This window comes from Cavia porcellus, unplaced genomic scaffold (genome assembly GCF_034190915.1).
Source record: "Cavia porcellus strain 051 isolate PalLab524CR breed Dunkin Hartley unplaced genomic scaffold, mCavPor4.1 scaffold_1, whole genome shotgun sequence".
NCBI lineage: Eukaryota > Metazoa > Chordata > Mammalia > Rodentia > Caviidae > Cavia > Cavia porcellus.
In genome coordinates, this window is record NW_026947484.1 from 31,728,081 (window position 1) to 31,751,804 (window position 23,724).

At 32.6% G+C, this 23,724-nt stretch overlaps 1 protein-coding gene across 7 annotated transcripts in view; it reads right to left on the bottom strand.

The window, feature by feature from the left end:
• The window catches only part of Ralgapa1 (Ral GTPase activating protein catalytic subunit alpha 1), a 240,660-nt gene that overhangs the window by 23,701 nt on the left and 193,235 nt on the right, over window positions 1-23,724 (bottom strand). For all 7 annotated transcript variants that reach the window (XM_063246661.1, XM_013154645.3, XM_013154647.3 and 4 more), the window contains 3 exons: window positions 18,803-18,958; window positions 8,216-8,374; window positions 6,344-6,471 (listed from right to left, as the gene is read on the bottom strand). In XM_063246661.1, the coding sequence (XP_063102731.1) occupies window positions 6,344-6,471; window positions 8,216-8,374; window positions 18,803-18,958 (443 nt within the window). The remainder of the gene's footprint in view (window positions 1-6,343; window positions 6,472-8,215; window positions 8,375-18,802; window positions 18,959-23,724) is intronic.

Consider the following 23,724-nt stretch of genomic DNA (forward strand, 5'->3'; position numbering starts at 1 on the left):
ACAAACTTGCATCTTCCTTAAGACACCTATCATTGTCTATGGCCATACCATCCTGAACGCACCCGATCTCGTCTGATCTCAGAAGCTAAGCAGGGCTGGGCCTGGTTAGTACTTGGATGGGAGACATCTATCACTGTCATCAAGTCAGAGTTCCTACACTCACTTTTCTCTCTAACAGATCTTTTCCCTTTATCTCCACTGACTACTGATTTCTGAAAACTATCTTCACTAAACTATAATGTCCTCTAATAAAAAATACACTGATTAACCAGTCAAAATATAAAATGCTTGTACATGTACTATTCTGGCTTATTCATGAGTCAGAGGCAATTTCTTGTGGTCTTACATTTCCTCTTTTTACCTATGCAGTAAGCTCTTTAGAGTCACAGCTTAGTGTAATACTGTACAAACTTAAAGTTGTAAGTTACTATAAAAGATAGTTTTTGGGTCTGAAAATCCTTAAAAGAAAATTCACGCTAATCATACATAATAAAGTGTAAGTGAAGTTTTAAAATACACTGGCAATTGGAAAAAAGTCAATAGGCTAAGAATCCATCTACCCTTGTCCTATTATAATAAATTACTAGTCATCTATGAGGCCAGGTACTATGCTAGAAGTTAGACAAAGAGGGTAAGAGTTATTAATATGTGCACATATATGGTAAATAGTATAACAAAATGTTTTGAGGCAGCATGGAACAGTAATTTTGCCTATCAAAGATATTGTTTTGTCCCCTCATCAAAGATATTTATTTAGGTCATGAAGAATGGATATATAAGGTAAAAAAGAATAGAAATGGGCATTCTTGGGATTAAAAACATGAGTTTGAAAGAAAACGGTACTCAGAAAATGAGTATGATTTAGTTGGACATACTAGAGCATACTGTGGTGGGATGACTGAGAAGAGGCATGGAGCTGGGGAGGAGTGTAAGTCTGTCCGACAACATAAGAGTGTGAAGCACAAGGCTGGGATAGTTAAGAGGGTAAGAGAGAAAGAGTCACTTGAAGGTAGTCAACAAATGTAGATGTTTCTTTTACTACATGTAGGTTTATATTTTCAAGTATTTCCAAGATTTATGTAAAGAATTGTATCAACAATTACCATGTAGTTACTATTTTATGAGCACTTGGTGCAGAAGAGACAGGTTGCTTAGAGCTTCACATGGATGCCGTTTAATCCTTATACCAATCCTGAGTTTACTATTATCCTCTTTTCTGCAAATTAAATTAAGAACAGCCCATACTTCCTAGTATTATCTTCTGAGAAAATCACCTACAAAAGACAGTAGATACATAAAATTATGCAGTTTCTTAAGAAACTCTTTATCTACTAACATGAAAAGGCAGCAATATTGATGGGCCCCCTGACAGGTTTTATAATGTCCTACCATAATAAAAGGCAACTGAATTTAGCAGGATGGATCAATTCCATTTCATTTAGTTTTGGCTCTCATACTTTTACAACAGGTTCTCTATATTTGAGTAGAACTGCAGGGATAACAAACTATGACTAACTGAAGAATAATCATTGACCTCTGGTAATTTGTCTGATAAACGGAAACCTAATTCTGGCACTTAACAAAAAGTCAATTTAAATAGATTAGAAAAATCAAGTAATATTGGTTGTGGTAGGAAAGGATATTAAATTTAGGTACAAAGTATATTTTAAAGGTGTTTAATTGTATACTATCCCTTATACTATGTATTTCAGATTATACACACAGTATACCTTCATTCATTCATACATACATACAAAGTCCTAGGTCAGTGGCGGCAAACCTATGACACGCATGCTGCAGTGGGTTATTTGTATCACTAAAAGTTCTAAAAAGTTTGCCATCACTATGCAATTACAAATTACAATAACTGTTAACAGACTGATTGCATCATATCTACTCAGTCCCACCCTTTGACACTCAGATCTTCTTTTTTGGTGGTGGTAGAGTACTAGAGACTGAACCCAAGACCTTGTGTACAGTAGGAAAGCATTTTACCACTAAGTGTTACCCCTGGCACTGAAACTCAAATTTTTTACATTTCTTTCCTGATCTTGGACACGCCTGTGTTCCAAAGCATACAGGGGGACTGCATTAGTTTTATGTAACTATTATACCATTTTATATAAAGGACTTCAGCATCCACAGATTTTTGATATTCATGGGGGTGAGATCACAGAACGAATTCCACATAGATACTCAGTGACAACTCTAAATAGATATGGATACTCTTGTTCTTCATTAATCTGAAGAACATGTAATAATACAAAAATGGGCACAATTCTATTTTAATTCTAAATGTTGGAAGACAGTGACTTCATGTAGGCATATTACATAAGCTTATAAATAGAAGTTTATATAATAATTCACAAGTAGACACTTGTATTTTTGATGTTAATATGTAAGTATCTTTTCATTTTAAATAAAAATATATAATGTATCAAAATTTTAAATGTATGTTTTTGACAAATCCAGATTGATTTCACTGAGGAGAAAATCATGCATCCTAAAACACATTGCTAGACTTAACATGATTTACATCAAGAACTGAAATAAAAGTAGGCTTTGAAAACCACCAGAGTTAATATTTTAATGCTCTTAAAAATTTAAAGTAAAAAATGTAATAAATTCTGTTATACTTCTGGGTCAGTTATTTTATGCCCAATAAAAGTATCCACTAAGATTCCACAGCATAAATTGTGCTATTTATGATCATTAAGTATAGTTTAATTTTTATCCCAGGAACATCTTCTGTAACTATGAATCTAATGCTGTTCACTAAACAAGGACAATATTGATTGTCATATGCTGCCCAAATCGATCATCCTGGCAGCCAGAATTACAGTAATCTGTCAGTATTGATGACTGTCTTTAAGCTTTGAAACCTCTTTCACTTGTTATCTCATATACCACTTGTACTTGAAAAACATTTTCATGGAACCTCTGATTTTGTCAGCTAGGTACTTTTTTCCCTTCTATTAAGCTCAATTTGTTAGTTTCACTAGGCAGTTTGAACTGAATTGCAACACTGGGGCAGAATACCTGGCAGACTGGGTAACCACTTGATTAGATAGGTAGTTCAAGTTTAATCTTAGCCATCATTTATTAGATACCTGGAAAGAATGGTGGTTTTTGTTTATCTGTTTGTTATATTAAGAATAATTCTATTAACATTCATAGCATTAGCCATCATACTACTTTAAAAAATTAAAACAATTGCTTGTTTTGATTCTAAAACATTTTGACTATAACTTTTAAATGTATAAGCATTATATATGTCATTCTTATATGCATTCTTTCTTTTTAAATGTGAAATTATATGTAGACTTTTTTAGGAGTTAGGGTATATACTCATGTTGAAGGTTCTCGGAGAAATAGAACCAATAGGATGTGCACAGAGTCATCCTCCATATCTATGGGTGACTGGTTCCAAAATTGTAAAGATACCAAAATTTGCAGATGGTCAAGTCCCTTATATTAAATAATGTAATATTTATAACTATAAACATCTTTCTGAATATTTTATTTCAATCATCTCTACTTAATATAACTGATATGTAAATAGTTGCCATACGGTATCACTTAAGAGAACAATGAGAAAAAATTTCAAGTAATTTCCATCCACAGATGGCTGAATTTTAGTACATGGATACCGAGATATGCAGGGTTGAGTGAAACAGTATGAGAAAACAATTTCCTATACTATGCTGTAGTTTCTAAATTCAAGCTCCAACCAGAAAAAAATGTTTGATCTTAATATTTTCAATCCCATGTGTTTCATAAGCAATTCTTATGGTAGAAAACTTTTGGATGTGATTTGAATAAAGTATCCATGTTTACTATTTTCAGCTAAAATTATCTCTTCTTATCCTAGAGTTTTCTCCAGTGTGGTTCTACTAATTTCTCAACATTAACTATTAAAAACATGATAAAGTAGGCCTGAGAATTCAACCCGACAAACACAACATACAAACCAACCAAACATAAAAACTATGCATACTATGGTTAGGTAATTACTTGGTGTTGGGGTGGAATTGTTTTACAATGCCTGCAATCCTTACACGTAACAATTACTATACAAAATAACTCAACCTGGATTTATTAATCCAAAGTCATTCTCTTATTTAATCTTCACAACAACTGAGATGAGTATTAGCAACTTTTTATGGATGAACAAAGTAAGATTCAAAGATTCTGACTTGGGCTGGTGGCATAGCTCAGTAATTTGGCCTAACAAGTGAACTGTGAAAGAGGCAAAGGTCCTATCTTTGGTGAAGCTAACAGTGTGGATAAAATTATTTCATGGGGAGTAATCTGTCTATTCCATGTAAGATTAGTTTCCTTTCCAGAGATACACAGAAGACAATAAACTGAAAAATACGCTCCAAGAAACCAATTAAGGGTACATGGCTTTACAAAAGCATTACAATGAGATGAAAATTAGAATTCAACTTTAGAAAAAGTAAACAGAAGGTAAAAATTTGTTACTAAATACTCATTTTGTACTAATGATAAAGATAATATACTAGAGAGTGAACCTCAAATTTCAAAAAAGGCATATGGTATGTAAACTTTAAAAATGAAAACTGTGATGATGAGTTGATGAATCACTCACATCTCCGTGTGACCTGACTTTCAATATTTCAGGTCTCAAAAGTAATGGAAATGATCCTAATTTCTGCGTAAAATCAGCAGGGTTCATTAAAACTCTAAAGGGTTGAATAATTTCTCTTTAATACTGCCAAGCAATAAATAGATTGCATAATTTTTAAAGCAAATTTTCAAAAAGCTTACAAATTGCACAGTCAAAGACAAGTGAGTTAGAAAATAAACTTTTTTTGCTACATAGTACTACTCACTGAACCAACCCACTGAAATTTCTTCCAACTGGTACTCTCTAGTGGATCTGTGTGTGTGTGTGTGTGTGTGTGTGTGTATACACATACATACATATATATAAAAATAAATTTTTTAGAGGGGTAGAGGGGTCTTGCTATTGTTGTTCAGGCTGGTCTTGAAGTCTTAGGCTCCAGTAATCTTGCCTCATCTTCCCAAGTATTTGGGACAACAGACAGGCATTTGTTTCAAATTATATTTTTAACAATACAAGGCTCCTGAATTCTTATCATTTCACTAAAATCACAACTTGAAATCTTAGTTTTTAATTTAAAGTAAGTAAAGATACATCACAAGTGAAAAAGGCAATCTAAACAATATAAACATCATTAAAGGGCTGTGGATTTAGCTCAGTGGCACAGTGCCTGCCTGACAAGTGTGAGATCCTGAGGTTTGATCCCCTGCCAAAAAACCAAGTCATTAAGCTGTATCAGTGTAACATACCACAATTCATCTGTAATAAATTCCATTAAACTTTATCAATTTAACATATCATGATCAGTTTGTAACTGTATTTCAGTGTCAAAATGCAGAGAACTGATATAAGAGTGTTTAAGCAAATTCATCAGAGCAGAAAATGCACATGACAGTTACCAAGTTATAAATCCATTTCACGTAAAATAGAACATTTTTAATGCCTTCTTTATAAGTCTTAACACTAGCAATTATTATATAAAAGAAAAAGAATGAAATATTTTTAATCACATAGGATAAATATATGGAACACAAATTCCTTTAGAAAGGAGTATCAAAAAAGAATTTAAAACATTGTGCCTATTTTGTGTCAGGCAGTATTTCAAGAGCTCCCTGGAGAAGTCAGTATTAGTTTTTATAACACCATGAGCTACACATATCATTCATATTTTATGGGTCAGTAAACTGAGGCCCCAAGATGTTAAATAAAGTGCCCAAGGCCAGCATTTGACTCTTCCTAGAGCTCCATGTCCTTGTTTACACTGTGCCTGTTAGGAAAGCTCTCCTTAACCTCATCTATCTCTTTAACTATTAGTCCTTGTCCATCAAAATTTGTTTAATCATCACATTTATCACAAGTGTTTCCTGATAGCTGCACCTCTTGTAGTTGAGTGAGAAGCCTTTGTTAGTATACATGCTGCATATTATCTTTTTAAAAACACTACTGAAAACACTGCTTCTCCAACTAGATTGAGTTCTTTGCAAGGACAGTTTTAGTTACTTCTGTATTTCTAGAATGGCAGAGTCCTGGAAAATAATGGAACTCTAACCAATTAGCTAAACGATTAGTACTGATTGAAAGTATGTAAAAGCAACTACATCATTCAAATATCACAAATAATCAATCACTGGGGAGGAATTCCACCATCTATTTATAAATAAGCAGACATTCAAAGGTCTTAATACATAAGAGATACTTACCTTGGAAGCAGACATATATTACAGAGGAAGCTATACAGTTTTTAAAAAAGGATACAAATTTTGATACAAAGGAATTAATGATTTCAGAGCACGGCTTGCATTTATAGCTGTTGCTCGAACCATAATGGGTAGAACTTTTCCATTCACAATAGCACCATCAAAAAGTGGACCAAAGAAGGGAACCTGATGGAAAAATGAGAACATAATTTCATATTTGAATAGCAGAAAAAATAAAAATAAAAGCAATCAAGACATGCACACAAAAGTGCTTCTGCTTCTTTAGTTCTTTCTTTAGCAAACTATTATTCAAATTCAATTATTTTCTTTGATGGATCATCAGACTAAGACAATAAAAAATGCCAAAGGTCTACAGAGTGCACTTAAAAGAATTATGGGCTTCATGTAACTGACTAAATAATTTATGTGTTCTATCAATTTTCAAATTTTTGTATTTTCAACTGCAAACAAAACTCCAAGGATGTGCTCTTTTTTTTTTTTTTTTTGTCTTTTTCTTTTTTTTTATCGGTACCGGAGATCAAACTCACCACTGCCTGCTTGCAAGGCAGGCGCTTATGCCGCTGAGCTAAATCCCCAGCCCCCAAGGATGTGCTCTTGTATCAAAAGGATATCAATAAAATTAATTTTAAAAATTCCAACAATGGAAATTACTTTTTTTAAAAAAAAAAACAGGAAAGATACACATTCTAATAGGAAGTCAGTTTTGTGACTTCCTATTATTTTTGTGAGATACAAGCTTTATGACAAAACCTAAAATACTCATTACCTGCTTTATTAGGACAAAATATCTATGTTTTGATATTTAAATGTAATTTTTAGCAAGTGAGTGTAATTTTCAAAAATTATTTTACGGGACTTGGGGATCTAACTTGGTATACTGCACTTGCCTCATGTGTGAGGTCTAAAGCTGAATCCCCAGTACACACAGAAAGGTTATTTTATTTGAATACTGTTCGTAAGCAGTTGCTGAAGGCAAGAAATAAGCTGTGGGTAACCAAGCAAGTATTTTACGTTTTGTGGTCATAGACTGGTCTTTAGTTTTTTAAAAAAGAAAAAGTCTTTCAAAATGTAAAAAACGGGGCTGGGGATTTAGCTCAGCAGCATAAGCACCTGCCTTGTAAGCAGGCAGTCATGAGTTCGATCCCCGGTACCAATAAAAAAGGATAAAGACCAAAAAAAAAAAAAAAAAAAAAAGTAAACATTCTTAGCTCGTAGCTTGTATAATATTAGATACTGGGACAATAGTATGTTGACCTCTGGATTAGATGAATATTACAAAAAAAATTCTATTCATTGATAAAATTCACACATTGACAACTGCGCTGACTTTAAGGAATTGTGAAGATTCTGATCAACTGTCAAAAAGTAGGTCTTCTACTAAAAGAATTCAGCTAAAAATTTTTTAAAAGAATGGAGCCCAATAAAATACTACAAAACTTTTACTATTTTGAAAATAAATTTTTGCAATAGTTTTTAAAATCCTGGAATATATATGAAACACATAACTGTAGGAAAGGTGACAATTTTTCCTTAATTTGTAGTGTTGTTTATTAAGTGACATATGACTATGCTCCTAAAGAGGATTGTTTTTTACCATATCTTTTAGGAAACCATAATTATTCTTTTAACAAAAGACAAGTCCTTTTATGAGCCCAGTACAAAGGAATTTTTATTCTGGCATTACCCTGGTCATCTCCCACTTGAACAGTTTCTTGCCATTCACTGTTCTAGCTCTTCTAAACCAGGATTAAGACAATGTACACAGCTGCTAGAATCTGTGTTGTATTTTCCACTGTTTTCACACCATAATTTGATGCTTGAACCAATTTTTCTTCTACAAGATGTAAAGAATTTCTAAACTAATATAGAATTCAAAATCTGTATTAAAATGAAGTGAAGGAATTCTTACCTCTGGTTTTTTCATTATCTGGATACTGAACATGTGATTTTTCATTGGATATATTACAATAAGGACATCACCAAATTCTGTAGGAATAATTCCTCGCCTGTAGTCTCTAGTATGCTCTGACCAAACAATGTGCACTTCATCATTTCCTAAATGTCTCAACTGGAAAAATCAAGAAAATAATTTAGAGTGCTTTGTGAAAGCTCTGTGAGTATGGTTATAAATCTTGTGATAACATACTACAAAAAGAAGAAAAGATTTTTAGAATTTAAAGAATTTTAAAATTTCATTTGATCATTTTCATAATACATGTTACACACTCAAAAGGCATTAATTAGGAGACACTGCAGAAGACCAGATAATCTCAATTGTTCACAGTCAATGAGAAACAGAGACCTCGATAAAAAGATTTAACATATAGCCCAGTGTTCTTAACTAGCAACTGTACCAGTTCTCCACTCCAAACCTTTTAAAAGGTTATTTAAAACAGTGATTGAAGACTTGTGTGTTGGTTGTTACATGTTTATAATCCTAGCCCTTGGGAGGCTGAGGCTGAAGGATCACCGTGAGTTTGAGGCCAGCCTGGACTACACAATGAGACCCTGTCTCAAAAACAAAACAAAATCATGATTAATTTGAGATTGTTTTTTCTGATCACTCTCTTCAGTGTTAAAGAGCAGTGAAGTGGCTTAAAGGAGACAATAGGAAGGGAAGTAAAAAAAATAATTCATAAATTGGACAATCAATTTACTGCATAAGAGAAAATTGATTGTGTTTGGCTTACCAAATTAATTTCCAGGATTTCTTTGCCTATTGAACTTAAAAATTTGAACTTAAAAATTCCTCCACATAGATGTCTTGATATTTATGAGACCCCGAAAATGTCATTTAGATATTTGTGGTACTTTCAAAAGTGTTTCTGGCAATCTCAGAATTAATATTATATTAATTAAAACTATAAGGAAGTAAAGAACCTAAAAGTTGGAATTGTGGTATTTTATTTAAAAAGTAAAGTTGATGTCCTATTGTTGAGTTTTCTTCTTGAGAATACTACTATAATTTATATTATGAAATTTCATTTATCTAATATATATTGATTCTGCCATGGCCAACAAGTGAGTCTGCCTATCATACACATCTTACATAGGCTCCTTCATTACTATCACATAATTGGACACATTGTAGATGAGAAAATTAGAAAGACAAAAGTGGGATAAGTATCAATAGCTAAGCTATGAGCTACTATGTAGGCAATTTCTGTTTTTAAAATGTGGAGTTTATTTTAGATTAAAGGTGTAGGGTAGGCAAATAACTTAGAAGTGTGACTTAAATAAAGGGTTAAGACAAAGTAGTGAAAAGCTCTCTTCTGTTATTCTGGAGTACTTCTTACATCTGTGTAGAGCAAAACTGGAATGACAGAAATACAGGAATCAGACTTTTGTCATTTTTAAAAAGAAAAAAAAAAGATTACACAACTCAGAAAAGCCATGGCTCTATAATTTCATTTTTTAATCAAAATACTTTAAAAATATCCTTCCTATACAGCCATCCCCATGTGTCAGCTTCCCTAATAGGTTTATGTTAACTGAATACAAAAGAAATGTGAAATAAATTTAACCAGGAGGGATGATCCAATCTAATTTTGATACATTAATGTCATATGCTGTACATGTTACAATAGCAGCCAGATCTAATACTAAGCTCCAGGCTATACTGAGATTTCCAAATGGCAGATTGTTCTAAGTGATATCAAGTATAATTGAAGTAATAAACGATAGTAAAAGCTGAGCACACTGTCAGGAAGAATTTAAGTATTTACTTTTTAAAATTAAATGAGTTAGGTTAGCAAAGACAAGACAACTGAAATAATGCAGGTCTCAATTTACAGAAAATTCCTTTTATTTATCTGCTACATTAACCCTTGAACTCTTGCCAAAACTATCTATAATTTCTAGTGCCCACTTATCTAAAGAAACAAGAGAAAACAAAAACTGCACTTTTATCTTATAACCAAAGCTTGTCTTTAAATATCTTCCACATAGTATTAAAAGTCTATCACAGAAGTTTAATGGAAAAGAATACACATTTTTTTCAGGATGTTACAATGAAGATTTTTGGCATAGAACCCTGCACATAAAAGTCATTCTAAACATGTTCAAATATTTTAAGGGAAAAATTCCATGAAAATACCTTATAATTTATTCAAATGTTAGAAAAATAATTATCTTATTAGGCATGTTAAATTATCATAAGGTATGTTTTAGTATTTTTATATCTTTAAAATCTGTGTAATACAAATTGAGAAATCGTCAATCACTGCTTGTATACTGGAAATTTTGCAAAGACTACTGAAGGAATGAAGTATTAATGATGAATAGTTAATTAAAACTTTAACAGTATGCATATGCAGCATAAGTACCTCCTATACTATTTTATGTTTATTTGTTCCTGATAGCTTATGCACTCATAAGACTATGTATATACTCAACAGGCTTTCCTACTTTCTGAAATTCTCAAAAGAGCTTCTATCTATATGTTTCTGGATCCAGGTAGCAATCCATTTATGAAATAGAGTGTAAGACTTCTATATAGAAGATAGGTCTGTTAAAATGATTGACAACAAAATGACTCTTTCAAATTCATCTCAACTATTATTGAAGGTACTTTGGAATTTAAGGTATATAACATAGGCTAGAGATTATTAATTTTTTGAAGATAAAGCAGCAAAATGAAGTTCAACTTGTGTATAACAGAAACTCTTACTACATGACAGAATAGATGAGATCTTCTTAAGGTACAATTTTCCATTCAATATAGAACTCTTCGCTGCAGTATTCCTGAGAAATATCCTACCTCTGCTCAAATACTTTTAAGGTTAGGGAGTTTAATAATTCACAAATTAGTCTATTTCACTTTTAAGGAGCTATAATCATTAGAATATTCTTTATACTAAGATAAAACCTGCCTTCCTGAAGTTAGCTCTTATGAATTAAATCTTACCAAATAAATCTAATTTGTATTCTAAATATTTTTAGATATCTGAAGATTGGTTTAATGTCTCTAGTTTTCTAGATTATAAGTGTTTTTAGTTCCTCTTCTTATAGTTTATAAACATACTCATTTTCCTGGATTCTTGCCTCAGTTTATCAATGTTTCTGTTAAGTTTAAGTATCTAGAATAGAATATGGTATTGATAGCAAACCCATATTAAGCACTTTTTCTTTCTTTGTCATTCTGACCCCTACATTATTTTCTGCATCTTTATACATTGATCACTTATCAATGAGTAGACCTCAACTCAATTCAAAACCCCGAGTCTTTTTTCTTATTAAGTTCTTTTAGGCAGATACAATTGACTGCAAGAATACTGGGTTTTATATGTATTCTTATTAATTTTGCCTTAAAAAGTTCAGATTATCATTAAGCTTGTCAAGGTCTGCTATTAGCCTGATTCTACTATTCAATATGCTGGCTCTATCTTTACCAGGTTTACATTATCTTTAAATTAAATTTTTCTGTCTTCATTTAGGCTTTGGCTAAAAATGTCAAATGGGACAGATCTGGATCCAGCTCATTAGAGATTTTCCTCTTGGTTTAAAAAAAGTTTATTTATTTTGTGCTTATAATTTATTAAGTTCTTCCTATCCTAAATGCTTTGTGATAATTCATTTAATTTTTGCAACAATGCTACAAGCTCAGTATAATTAATATTACTCTATTTTTACAGGTGAGGAATTGAAGCTTAAAAGGACAATGGTGCTTGCCTAAGGTCAAACAATCATAAGTGCCAGAATCAGGATTCAGATATAGGCCACATGGTTCTAGAAAACGTAATTTAACCACCTATATATAATGCCTCTTGTTAAATAACTTGAATATTATCAGTTGCGAACATACTTACTAAACTATTAAGGCCACATTTCTTCAACTTGTCCACACAAATAACTTAGTTTAATGCTTTATATAGTCTATGGCTGTCTCTGATCTAGTAATCCTATTAAAAGAAATTAAATTACTTTGATGTGATTTGTTATGGTGAACTAACTTATGTGGTTCCTTAGTGATCACTACTTCATTATCACCAACTATCTGTTTAATAATGCTATTTTACCAACTATTTGTTTAATAATGCTATTTTACCAGGAACTGATGTGGGGCCCATGAATGTAGGTAATTTCTGCAGTATGTGGACTACTCTACGTCCTTTTGTAAAAATCAGGTATCTGTCATTATTATAGTCTGTATGTTAATTTGTTGTCTTCCTCCCACCCCCAAATTCACATGCTGAAGTCCCAACCCCCAATGTGATGGTATTAGGAAGGGGGGTACTTTGGGAGGTGATTAGATGCATAAAGGCTCTTTTATAAGGAATTAGTGCTTTACTTATAAGGGATCCCAGAAAGTTTGCTTGCCGCCTGTGACATGAGCTTACTGGAAGAGTCCTCTGTGAACTAAGAAGTATTTCCTCATGAGATATTTAATCTACCAGTGCCTTTACCTTGCCAGCCTCTACAACTGTGATAAATTCCTGTTGTTCATAAGCTATCCAGATTGCCGTATTTTTGTTATTACATCCCAAATGAATCAAGACACCTTTCTTATGGCAGAGTTCTCATTCTCCATGATTATCAACAGGTACCCTAGAGTTAAGTCTAGATTTTCTTAGTGTCATAAAATATTCACCTAAGGTTAGAGACTAGAATTCATGTAATGCTATCTTTTGTAAAATCAGCTTACCCAGCTGTTTCTCCCACTTTTGTTATAGACATCTGTCAACTAATTATAATCACTCAGGATCAAAATCTAAGTCTCCTTTGATTCTACTGGTTTCCTCCCTACTCTCTAACAAGCTCTTCATTAAAAAAAATGCACTATGCTTTTTAAAAAATAATTTCCTATTAGTTGTCCCTGTATACTTGAACTCATGAGTTTTAATTTTTCTCTCTTCCATCTTTTTCTCTCCTTCAATCACTTCTTTTTCATTCACTAATAAGTATTACCCTATAGCAGTGGGGCGAACCTATGGCACATGTGCCACATCAGGCTGTTATGATTCACAGTTCTAAAAGGTTCACTATTCACTGCTCTAGAGCTTTGATGAGGAAAAAAGAGACATGGTCTCTGTTTTCAAAGCTTTGGGTCTAGTAGAGACAGAGTAACTCACCAGACAACAATAGAATAATTAAAGACAAGTAATGTTTAAATGAGCTTTTCTGAATATAAGTAACAACACTGATCTAAATGGCATATGAACTAAAAGCTAATTAGTTAGTTAAAAGTTAATAAGGTTAATTAGGTTAGGCAGTTACTTCAGGACAACTGGTATACATGCAGAAATTGAAACAATATTCTCAATGCTCCAAGTCCCCATTATTTCACATACATTCTTATAGTCACACATATTTTCATATACTCATTTGCTATCTTTATTCATTTTCAGCAATTAAGAGAAGCTTCTTGACAGCCACGGGCACAGCATCTAGTATTGTCTTAGCATAGGGTAGTTGTGCATCAAATGCTGCTGGACACTAAAAAGACAGTATAATAATACATGGAATATTGTTTCTATCATTGCATGGTGCACAGAATAAAAATAGCATTATCTGCAATTATGGCTTTTTTTTTTTTTGATACCAGGAATTGAACTCATGACCTCGTGCTTGCCAGGCAGACACTGTGCTGCTGAGCAATAATCCTGGCCCTGGCATTTATTTAAGAATTTCATATTGATAGCAATAAAGATGTCTAGAGGTATTTCTTTTGATTTGAAACATTTATTAAACAGCAGTAAGCCTGGCTGTAGGTGCTGGGGATATAGCAATAAACAAATCAAGGTCCTTTACCTCATGACTTTGATATTCCTAGTGGGAAGAGTCAATAAACATATACAAAAATAAACAAAAAAGACAACTTTACATGGTGACAACTACTAGAAGGAAAATAATATAGAGCACTATAATAGTGTTCTTGAATAGAAGGGGGCTTAACTAGAATGGTATGCAAAGACTTTCCTGAGAAACTGTCACGTGAATTTGACAACAGAACAATGAGAATGAGGAAGCCTGGAGAAAAAAAAACTCAAACTGATGGTCAGTCAGTATATATATACATATATATGTATATCTGAAAACAGAGACGATGTCTGTTTTTCCTCATCAGTGCATTTGCAAAAGCTATATATATACATGTATATATAGCCTCTGTGAATGAACTTGTTATGATGGAAGGCTAGAACGAAAGCCAATGAGGCCAGAATAAATGAAGAAGAAGGTGACAAGAGGCAAGATCAAAGAGATAGGTAGGAAGGTGGCCAAATAACGGAGGCCACTGAAGGCCTTAATGAGGAAACAGAATTTTATTTTACATGCAATGAGAAGCTACTGCTACCCTTATTCAAATTATATCCTTCAGAGTGTTAAGACACATTTGAACCCAACCAATCACATTTCCTGGTTATGCTAGACTAATTTTTCTTCCTCATCAGTACATTTGTAAAAATTGAGGTTATGGTCAGAATCAAAGGAATAAAAATAGAATTAATTGTTTTATTTGGTTGCAAGGAAGGTGCAGTGCCACTGAGCTGTATCTCTGGTCATAATGGTTTTATTTGGGAATGAGACCATGAGTTTAATTTGACAGAATTTATTAATTATAATATTAACCTTACTTTTTACTAATAAAAAGCTTTTTGTTATTCATTAAACTTGTTTTGTTAAAATTCACTTTCCAGATTATATTTAGCATATAGTTCTTCAGGAAAGATCTCTAAATTTTATTTTCATATAAAATTTAAAAATATTAAAAATTAAGATTAGAGAAAACAGGCCTATGTTTCATTTATTTTACTACCATGACCAAATTTCAAGACAGAAAATCAAATGCTGTACATTACACTAATAGTACTGCAGAGGAAAACGACTTAAATAAAGTGCTTCTCCTCTTTTGGGGGTGCAGGAAATGAAAGACAGACTAGAGAGTCCAACTAAGTATGTTGCAATTATCTCAACTTGATCTTCATCAAACTTCTAAAAGAATGATTCAGGTACCTTAGAAGCAGAGTATCAGCAAGTGGCTAGAACAAGGAGACAGAGGAAATGAGAGAGGCTCCTGTGAACACTTTATACCAATGCTTGCAGCACTTTTGATTTTTAGGGGTGAATACGCTCAGTTAAGTGGAAATTATTTTTAACCATTTTCCATCAATCTTCCTTGGGTAGAGATAATTTACAGAACAGATGGCTTGGACTGGGGTTATATCAAGGTTTTTGATATGGCAGATATTTCTAAGACAGAGTACTAGATTGAATGGTTAATTTGTTCAAAAGGTACAGTCTATGTTGTAAACATAATGCTGCTACTGAAAACCTGTTCATAAGAAATAAAAATGTTACACCTAAGTAAGTCAAATGACATTTACTAAGAAAATAAAATATTTAAAAAATAATTTACAAAAATATCACATAATATTCTAAGTAAAAACTCAGAACTAAAATTAGTTTCTACAAAATGGATATAAATGATTTTCTTCTACCAAGTTTAAAACAAAAAACCAGAGTCATAAATAATTCTAGCTTGCCAGAGGCATAGCTATTTCTTTATACTGACTGTCGACTATCTAATTTAATTAGAGGTATTAAAGTCCAAGCTGAGGTCAACAAGCCTTACTTCCTCCAATATTACACTTCAACTAGTGCTCATTAATGTGTCTACTGAATGGATTAACACACCTGAAGATATATGTACAAAGGAAAAAGGGGACAACTTAATGATATCCAATTGTTCATTTGTAATAGGAAACATGTTCTAGGCTTCAACTTATTACTAATAATGTGGAATTTATTAAATTCAAAGGAGAAAAAATACCAATACAGAAAGTGATTTTTTATTAAGAACTGGTATAAGACAATTGGCATCTATGATTAAGTTTAAACATTTAACTTATTAAGGAGAAAGTGATGCTGTAGTAGTGAAACATAAGCCCATTCTTGAAGAAAATCTTACTAATTATCTGAGAAGCAGATTAAGAACAAAAGTAATAGAGAATAGGGAAAATCAGTATATAGAGAAATCAATATTTATACATTTTTATTTCTCTGAAAAGAAGATTTAGAGCTGGGTATGGTAGGACACACCTGTAATCCCAGCACTTAGGAGGCTGAGGTAGGATTGTTGTAAATTCGAGACCAGACTGGACTACAAAGTGAGCTCAAGGCCAGCCTGAGCTGCATAGTGAAACCCTGTCTCAAAAAGATCAAAACAAAACAAAACAAAAAACCCCCAAAAGAAGATTTAGACTAGTTATGTAAATATGTATTTTGGGGGGTTGGATTAAAGGATTTGTTTAAAACAAATCCTTTAAATTGCTTTGTTAAGTAAAAAATCTTATTCGGCTTTGGTAATTTTCTTTAGCAATAAAGTTTATTAGTTTAACAACTAGAGTAATACATGTTTACATTATAATTGTTTTAGAAATTTAAAAATATGCTTATATTTTTAACCATTTACCAGTCCAATTATTTAAATACAGGATGACCAAAAATTGCAATTTTTTGTTAATTTTTATAACAGGAAATATAAAAAAAAACAATTTTATCAAATTTGTTCAATAAAAAAACAGACTGCTTGAACTAATACCTGCCTGACCAATGCTTGAGACAGTACATAAATGTGCTGCCCAAGTGAAGCTCGGTGTAAACTGTTAAGTGGTAAAAGTTAGAATATTTCTGGTCTCTTAAATGTATGAAATATTATGCCATACAACTACCCACGTTTTCTTTACTAAATAATTGGAGAAGATACTAGTAGTTTTTCCCCTGGCAAATTTAAAAGTTTAAGTTAACATAAATAATTGTTAAGATATCCTGAGTTCATGAATTGGAAGACATAATAGTACTGCCTAAGTGATCCAAGATTCAATGTAATCTTCAAAATCTGAAAAGTGATTTTTGCAGAAATAGAAAATCCATCACAAAATATTATACAGAATTTCAAGAGATTTTGAAAGAAGGTCAAATGATCTCAAAAAACAAGCTAGAAGATTCATACTTTCTGATTTCAAAGTATATGGCAATGCTACCATAGTCAAACAGTGTGGGACTGCATAAGGACAGACATTTACATCAATGGAATAGAACAGAAAGGCTTTTCAACAAATCTTAATGGGAAAACTAGGTATCCATAAGGATACCTAGGATATTTTCAACTGAGTGAAATGACAACTGACAAAATAGGAGAAAATATTGCTAAATAAAAAAAAAAAATATATATATATATATAATCATCAGAACAGGATAGCAGTGGCATAAAAATAGAAACAGACCAAAGGAATCAAGTAGAATGTCCAGGAATAAATACAAACATGTATGGTCAACTACTTTTCACACTACTTAAGATATAGAAAAATCAAAGCAGATTCATTAAGATTTTTGAAAGCCTATACTACACAAGAAATAAATCATGAAAAGAAGGAATCCTTGTATATTGCTGATGGGAATGCAGACTGGGACAGCTATTATGACAAACAGTATGGAAGTTCCTAAAGAAATTAGGAACAGAATTGCCACAGGATGGAGAATCCCTCTTCTGGTATATAGCTAAAAGAAATAAAATCAGTACCTTATGAAGATATCCATACTCACATGTTCACTGCAGCACTACTTATAAAACCCAAGATATGGGAAATATCTCAGTGCCCACCCATGGATAAACAAATAAAGAGAATGGGGCATGTGTTCGGGTAAAATGGACTATTACTCTTCCTTTAAAGGAAATTCTGCCATTGTCACAGTGTGGATAAATATTGAAGATATTACGCTAAATGAAAGAAGCCATACATTCCAAACAACACTTACGATCTTATTAATATGTGGAATAAACATATACTTATATACAGAGAAACAATAACACAATGTCTAAAGTGGGTAGGAGGAGGAAATGGGGCCATATATATAAAATGATACAAAAAAGCAGATATGTGGGATAAACAAATCTAGAGACCTAGTAACAAGAGAACTGTCGTTCAATAAAATTGTATATTATTTGAGTTATTTAAAGGTAAGATTTTAGCTACTTTTTTGTTGTAAATAAGCTACTTTTTTGTTGTAAATGAGACGATGGATACGTTGATTTCCTCCTCTATAACAGTCATTTGTTATCTATATGTATCCTATAACATCATGTTGTAATCTTCAAATATCCACTATAAAATTTATGGGGGACTATAATCTTCAATCACATCATTGATTTTTAAGGAAAATATAGTTTATTATATAATAATCTTGGTTTTTTTTTCCTTTTTTGGGGGGGATAGGGTCTTGTTATATAGTCCAGGCTGGTCTTGAATCACTATAGAGCCCAGGCTTGCCTTGAACTCACAGGAACCCTCTTGCCTCAGCCTCCAGAGTGTTGAGCATACAGGTGTGCACTCTCACAACTGGTTGATAATCCTGTTCTAAAGACAGCACTAAGTTAAGAAAGAAGTATTACATTCAGAAATAGTATTTGGTCAACTAGATTTCTGAAATATTTAGTTTTATTAATTTTCTTAATTACTAAGATTTTAAATCTGAAGCATTTTTTTCTTCTACTTACTTTTTTTGTTAAAGAGTCATCAGAATCAGAAGGCATTCTTGTTGATACATGAAATATTACTTCTACTGTAGAGGTAGCAAAATATGGAGTGGTCAATCCAGTGCTTTTGTTTTTTTGTAATCCTCCCATAAAGCCACAATGATTTGTAAGATTTACCTAAAAGTAAAGAGCCACATAAAAATCAACTGACACAACAAAAATACATTATTGAGAAAGACTCAATACTAACACAAAGTCTTTTGCACATAATCAATAAATACTACATCTAGAATTGCAGTCATACTTTATATGCACATGCCACATCCATGGACTCAACCCAGTATGTATCGAAAATATTCAGAAAAAGTTGCCCTGGCACTGAACATACACAGATTTTTTCTTTTGTCAATATTCTCTAAACAATACAACAACCATTTGTATACACTTACATTTTACTAAGTATTATAAATGATCTAGACATGATGTACAGTATACAACAGAAGGAGTATTAAGCAAGCACTATTTCACTTTCTGCAGGGCATTTGAGCATAGGGATTTTGGTTATAAAGGGGGTCTTAGAACGAATCCTCCTTGGATACTGAAGGACAACAGTTTTAGAGCCAAACCTTTATGTATATGAGCATTTTTTCTTAAGAATTTGAGAATCCTTAATTAGAAGGGGTTAATTCGGAAAGAAATCCACTGCTGTGCACTATGCATCTTTTGTTAAGCAACTAAATGTTAGTGAAAAATTATAAAGGCTGTTTAGGGCACAAGGTCAGAGAGTAAAAATTAAATTTGGAAATGATTTGGGGAAAAGTTAAAACAGCAATGTCAATTTGACAAAATAATTATTTAGGTGTTGTCATTTTTACTCATAAAACTGGCTTCCTAGTTTGTCAGTATCCATAATAGCTCAGCATAAAATTATAAAACTGCAAAATTTATAATTAATTATATTCTTAAAACTACAAATTAAATCTATGCAAATATTTGTTTTAAAGTGCTAAAATACACATTAATACCAAAGTCACTGCACTTGCTGATATCCCTGAGCTTGTGCAATGCATAAAAGCCAGCAAACTTTACTGGATAAAACTGGCTATACATAGGAAAGAAGAAAGAGAAATAAAAAATCATTCATCTTTGCACTTATGTACACAGTTTAAAATAACAAATTTGATCTGGTCTGATAATTCATGATAACATTCTGGAAGGATGAGACAGCAGGACCAAAGATTTGAGCCTAGCCTTGGCAACTTAGTAACTTACCAAGACCTTATTTAAAAAGAAAAAACAAACAAAACAAAGGTTGAAATGTAATTCAATATAAAGGCCCTGTGCCCTATGTTCAATCCTCAGTACCATGAAAAACAAAATTCTGAATATCTGATAAAATGAAGAATTACAAAGCCAAATCTCAGTATTATCTGAACTGAGTACATCTTAAATATCAATACTAGTGGCTAATGGCAGAAAATATAAATGACATTTGTTTGTATGCCATTCCTACAAGACTGCTTAGATTCCTAGTTTTTAAAATTTATTTTTGACTCAGCAATATATTATTAAACATTTGAAAGTACAAAAAAGACACAGTAAAAAGTCTTCCCTAAATTTTTCATCTGTATTACTCAGTTTCCATCCCAGAAAACAATTAATAGTGTCTGCATAAACAAATAAATTCATGTGTACACACACATAGGTGTGCACACAAAGCGTGGGCATACAATGCTCTGTACCTGGCTTTTTATACTTAAAATATTCTGCAGACCCTTAATATGAAAAGCTTCCTCACGTTCTGGTTTTCATAGTTTCACAGTTCATTTTATTGATACACATTAATATAACTAGTTCCCTGCTTGAAGGATATTTAGGTTGCTTCCAATCTTTTGCTATTGGTCAGTACTGCGGTGAATAACACTGAGCGTATATATCATGTTCTATTTGTGAAAATAGGTCTGTGGACAAAGGGCAGGTGCATTTCTAATTAAAAAACATACTACCAAATTGCCCTCCCTCGATAATACAAACAATATGAGTGGTTGTTTCCTTCAAATCCTCTCAAATGTAGTATACTATCACATTTTATGATCTCTGCTTACATGATAGGTGAAAAATGGCAGCTTGGTATAGACTTTTAGTGAGAAAGTTACTTTTTCAAGTTAATTCTGTTTTAATTTTCTGATCATATAAAGACAGAGTCAATTTAGTGTTCCTTCACTGTACTTTTGTAACATTTGGCGATCTGTTTTGGAATTTAAATGTCTGAAGATAACTGTAGATTCGTGGGAAGGTATAAAGTAATAATAGGAATAACCCTATATTTTCTTATACAGAGTCCCACAATGCAAAACTCTATCACAGTCAAGATTGATAAAAAGACATAAACTAAAGGATCCCCCATACTGCCTATTATGTGAGCCACCTCCACTTTCTTTCCATCTTTAGACCTTGGCAATCACTCGTCTGTTCCATAATTGCCATTTTAATAATATGAAATAAATGAAATCACATAAAAGTAACTTTTCCAAGTTATTTTCCTGTTAACTTTTAAAAAAATGATTTCAGGTTTGACCCCATTGTAGTTGGAAAACACTATTAATTTCAATGCTTGTAAATTTGTTTTATAGCCTAGGGATATCTTCTATCTTGGTGTATGTATGTCCTGTGGGCACTTGAAAAGAAAGTAAATCCTGCTGTTGCTGGATGAAGTGCTCTAGAAATGTAGAGTAGACCCTGTTTGATTTCTGGTGCTATTGAATTCTTTCATACATTTGATGATGATTTTCTGTCTAGTTCTCAACTGCCAGGGGTGAAATCTCCAAGTACAATTGTTTCTATTTGTAATCATTCTATCTGCTTTTGCATCACATCTCTTACAGCTCTGCTATACATACATTTAGGATTGCTATGTCTTTTTGGTGGATTTGCTCTTTATAATTACAAAATGTTCCCTTTTGTTTCTTTATTTTCTTTGCTCTGCAAGCTACCTTATCTAACATCAATGTAGTCAGTCTACCTTTACCTTATTATTTTCTTTTCCTTTTTGCCAGACTGTAAAGTTATATTTGAAGTGAATTTCTTTTAGATAATATAGAAGTGAGCTATGTTTTTTAACCTAGTAACTTAGCAATGTGTTTTTTAATTTCTATATTTAGATTATTTACATTTCATACAATTATTGTGCTTTAAACCTGCTAATTTTTTGAAATCTATTTTTTTTGTTTTTCATTTTTCTTGTTTTACTTTCCCTGATTCCTATGAGTTGCCTGAACCTTTTCCTAAAGTTTTATTTTATTTACCTACCACTTTAAAAAAATTTTTTAAAAAATTTTTGAGACAGGGTCTTACTGTGTAATTCAGGCTGGCCTCACACTTAGGGCAATCGTCCTGCCTCCCAAGTGTTGGGTTACAGGCATGTGCCACCATACCCAGCCATACATTTAGATATTATATTACATATAGATAACTTATCACATTTTGTAAGTATATACCTGTTTAGGTAAAATAACCCTACTTTACTGTATGTTCCTTTACCTTCCCATTTGTAACATTTTAATTGTCCTAAATATTTCCATCATGTATAAATTTGAAACACAGAATCTGTCTCTATGTCTCTTGCCAAAGATGGTAAGTTTGCAACCATTATTTAAGTACTTTTTCAGACACAGCCTCTTTACCATCTTCTGGGATTCAGAGAAGTGAAATGTTAAAATCTTTTGTTACAGCTCCAAAGGTCCCTGATGATCTGTTCATTGTTTGTAGGTCTATTTTCTTTTTGATATTCAGGTAAATTTCTACTATTTTATACTAGAATAACAAATATTTGAATGCAATTAGGAATATAGCTGAAACAAAGAAATAGAAAATGTGTGGAACAACCAAATGGACATTTTAGACCTGCAACTATAATTGCAATAAAAAGCTCAATAGCTGAGGCCAATCAGCAGAGCAAAGGTAGGGATTGGGTTATAGGAAAAGAATCAGTACACTGGAAGATATGTTTTTGTTACTGGTGGTATTCATTCTATTTGATATCCTCTTGGGTCTTGGTATAAAGAATGATTCTGATTAAAACCTAGATAATTTCATGTTAAAAGACTATTTCTGGGTGGGGGATATAGCTCAATGGCATATGTGAGGTCATGAATTCGATTCACAGTACCAAAAAAAAAAAAAAAAAAAAAAAAAAAAAAAAAAAAAAAAAAAAAAAAAAAAAAAAAGAATCGTATTTCCAAAACTGAATGAGAGATACAAATGGCAAAGTAGTGATCAATTGTAAAATATACCCTCTCCAGGACCAGGAATCCAGACCCCTGGAAAACAATAACTTGATAAAGATAAAAAAAGAAGTAGATCTCTGAGAATTGAAAAGGAACTGACAGGAAAATTAGAAAATATAAAGAAGGTAGAGAAATAGACCACAATGTAGAGAAAAGTAAGAAATAGTCTGGAAGCTTATTACAGTTCCTGGGGAAGGGAATCAGTCTCCTGAAGATGCAAGGAAGCTAAGCCCCAAGGGTTTGAAGTTCCAGAGAGAAACAGTAGACAGGGCCAGCAACAGTGCTATGTCCAAGAAAAGGCCACAGATATTACAAGCTGTACAGCATGAGATTTTATGCTGAAAGTGACTCTAACAATTCAGACTACAGTTGGAGACGGAATCCAGCACACAACACCAGCCATATTGCCAGTGTTTCATCAGGTGACATTTCAGGAAGGGATTATTTACACTGAGCCACCGAAAAATTACGAACAACTACGAACAACTGCATTTCAGGATTCCCAGTGCCACCCTTGCATAGGTGATTGGGTGAGACAGCCATGGGAAATAATTATGGGCAGGGTCCAGGTTAGACATAAACCCCCTGAGAAATTTAAGCTCAGACTGGGAAGGGCACAGGACCCCATACTCCGTGGTGAGCCAGGTCTCACACATG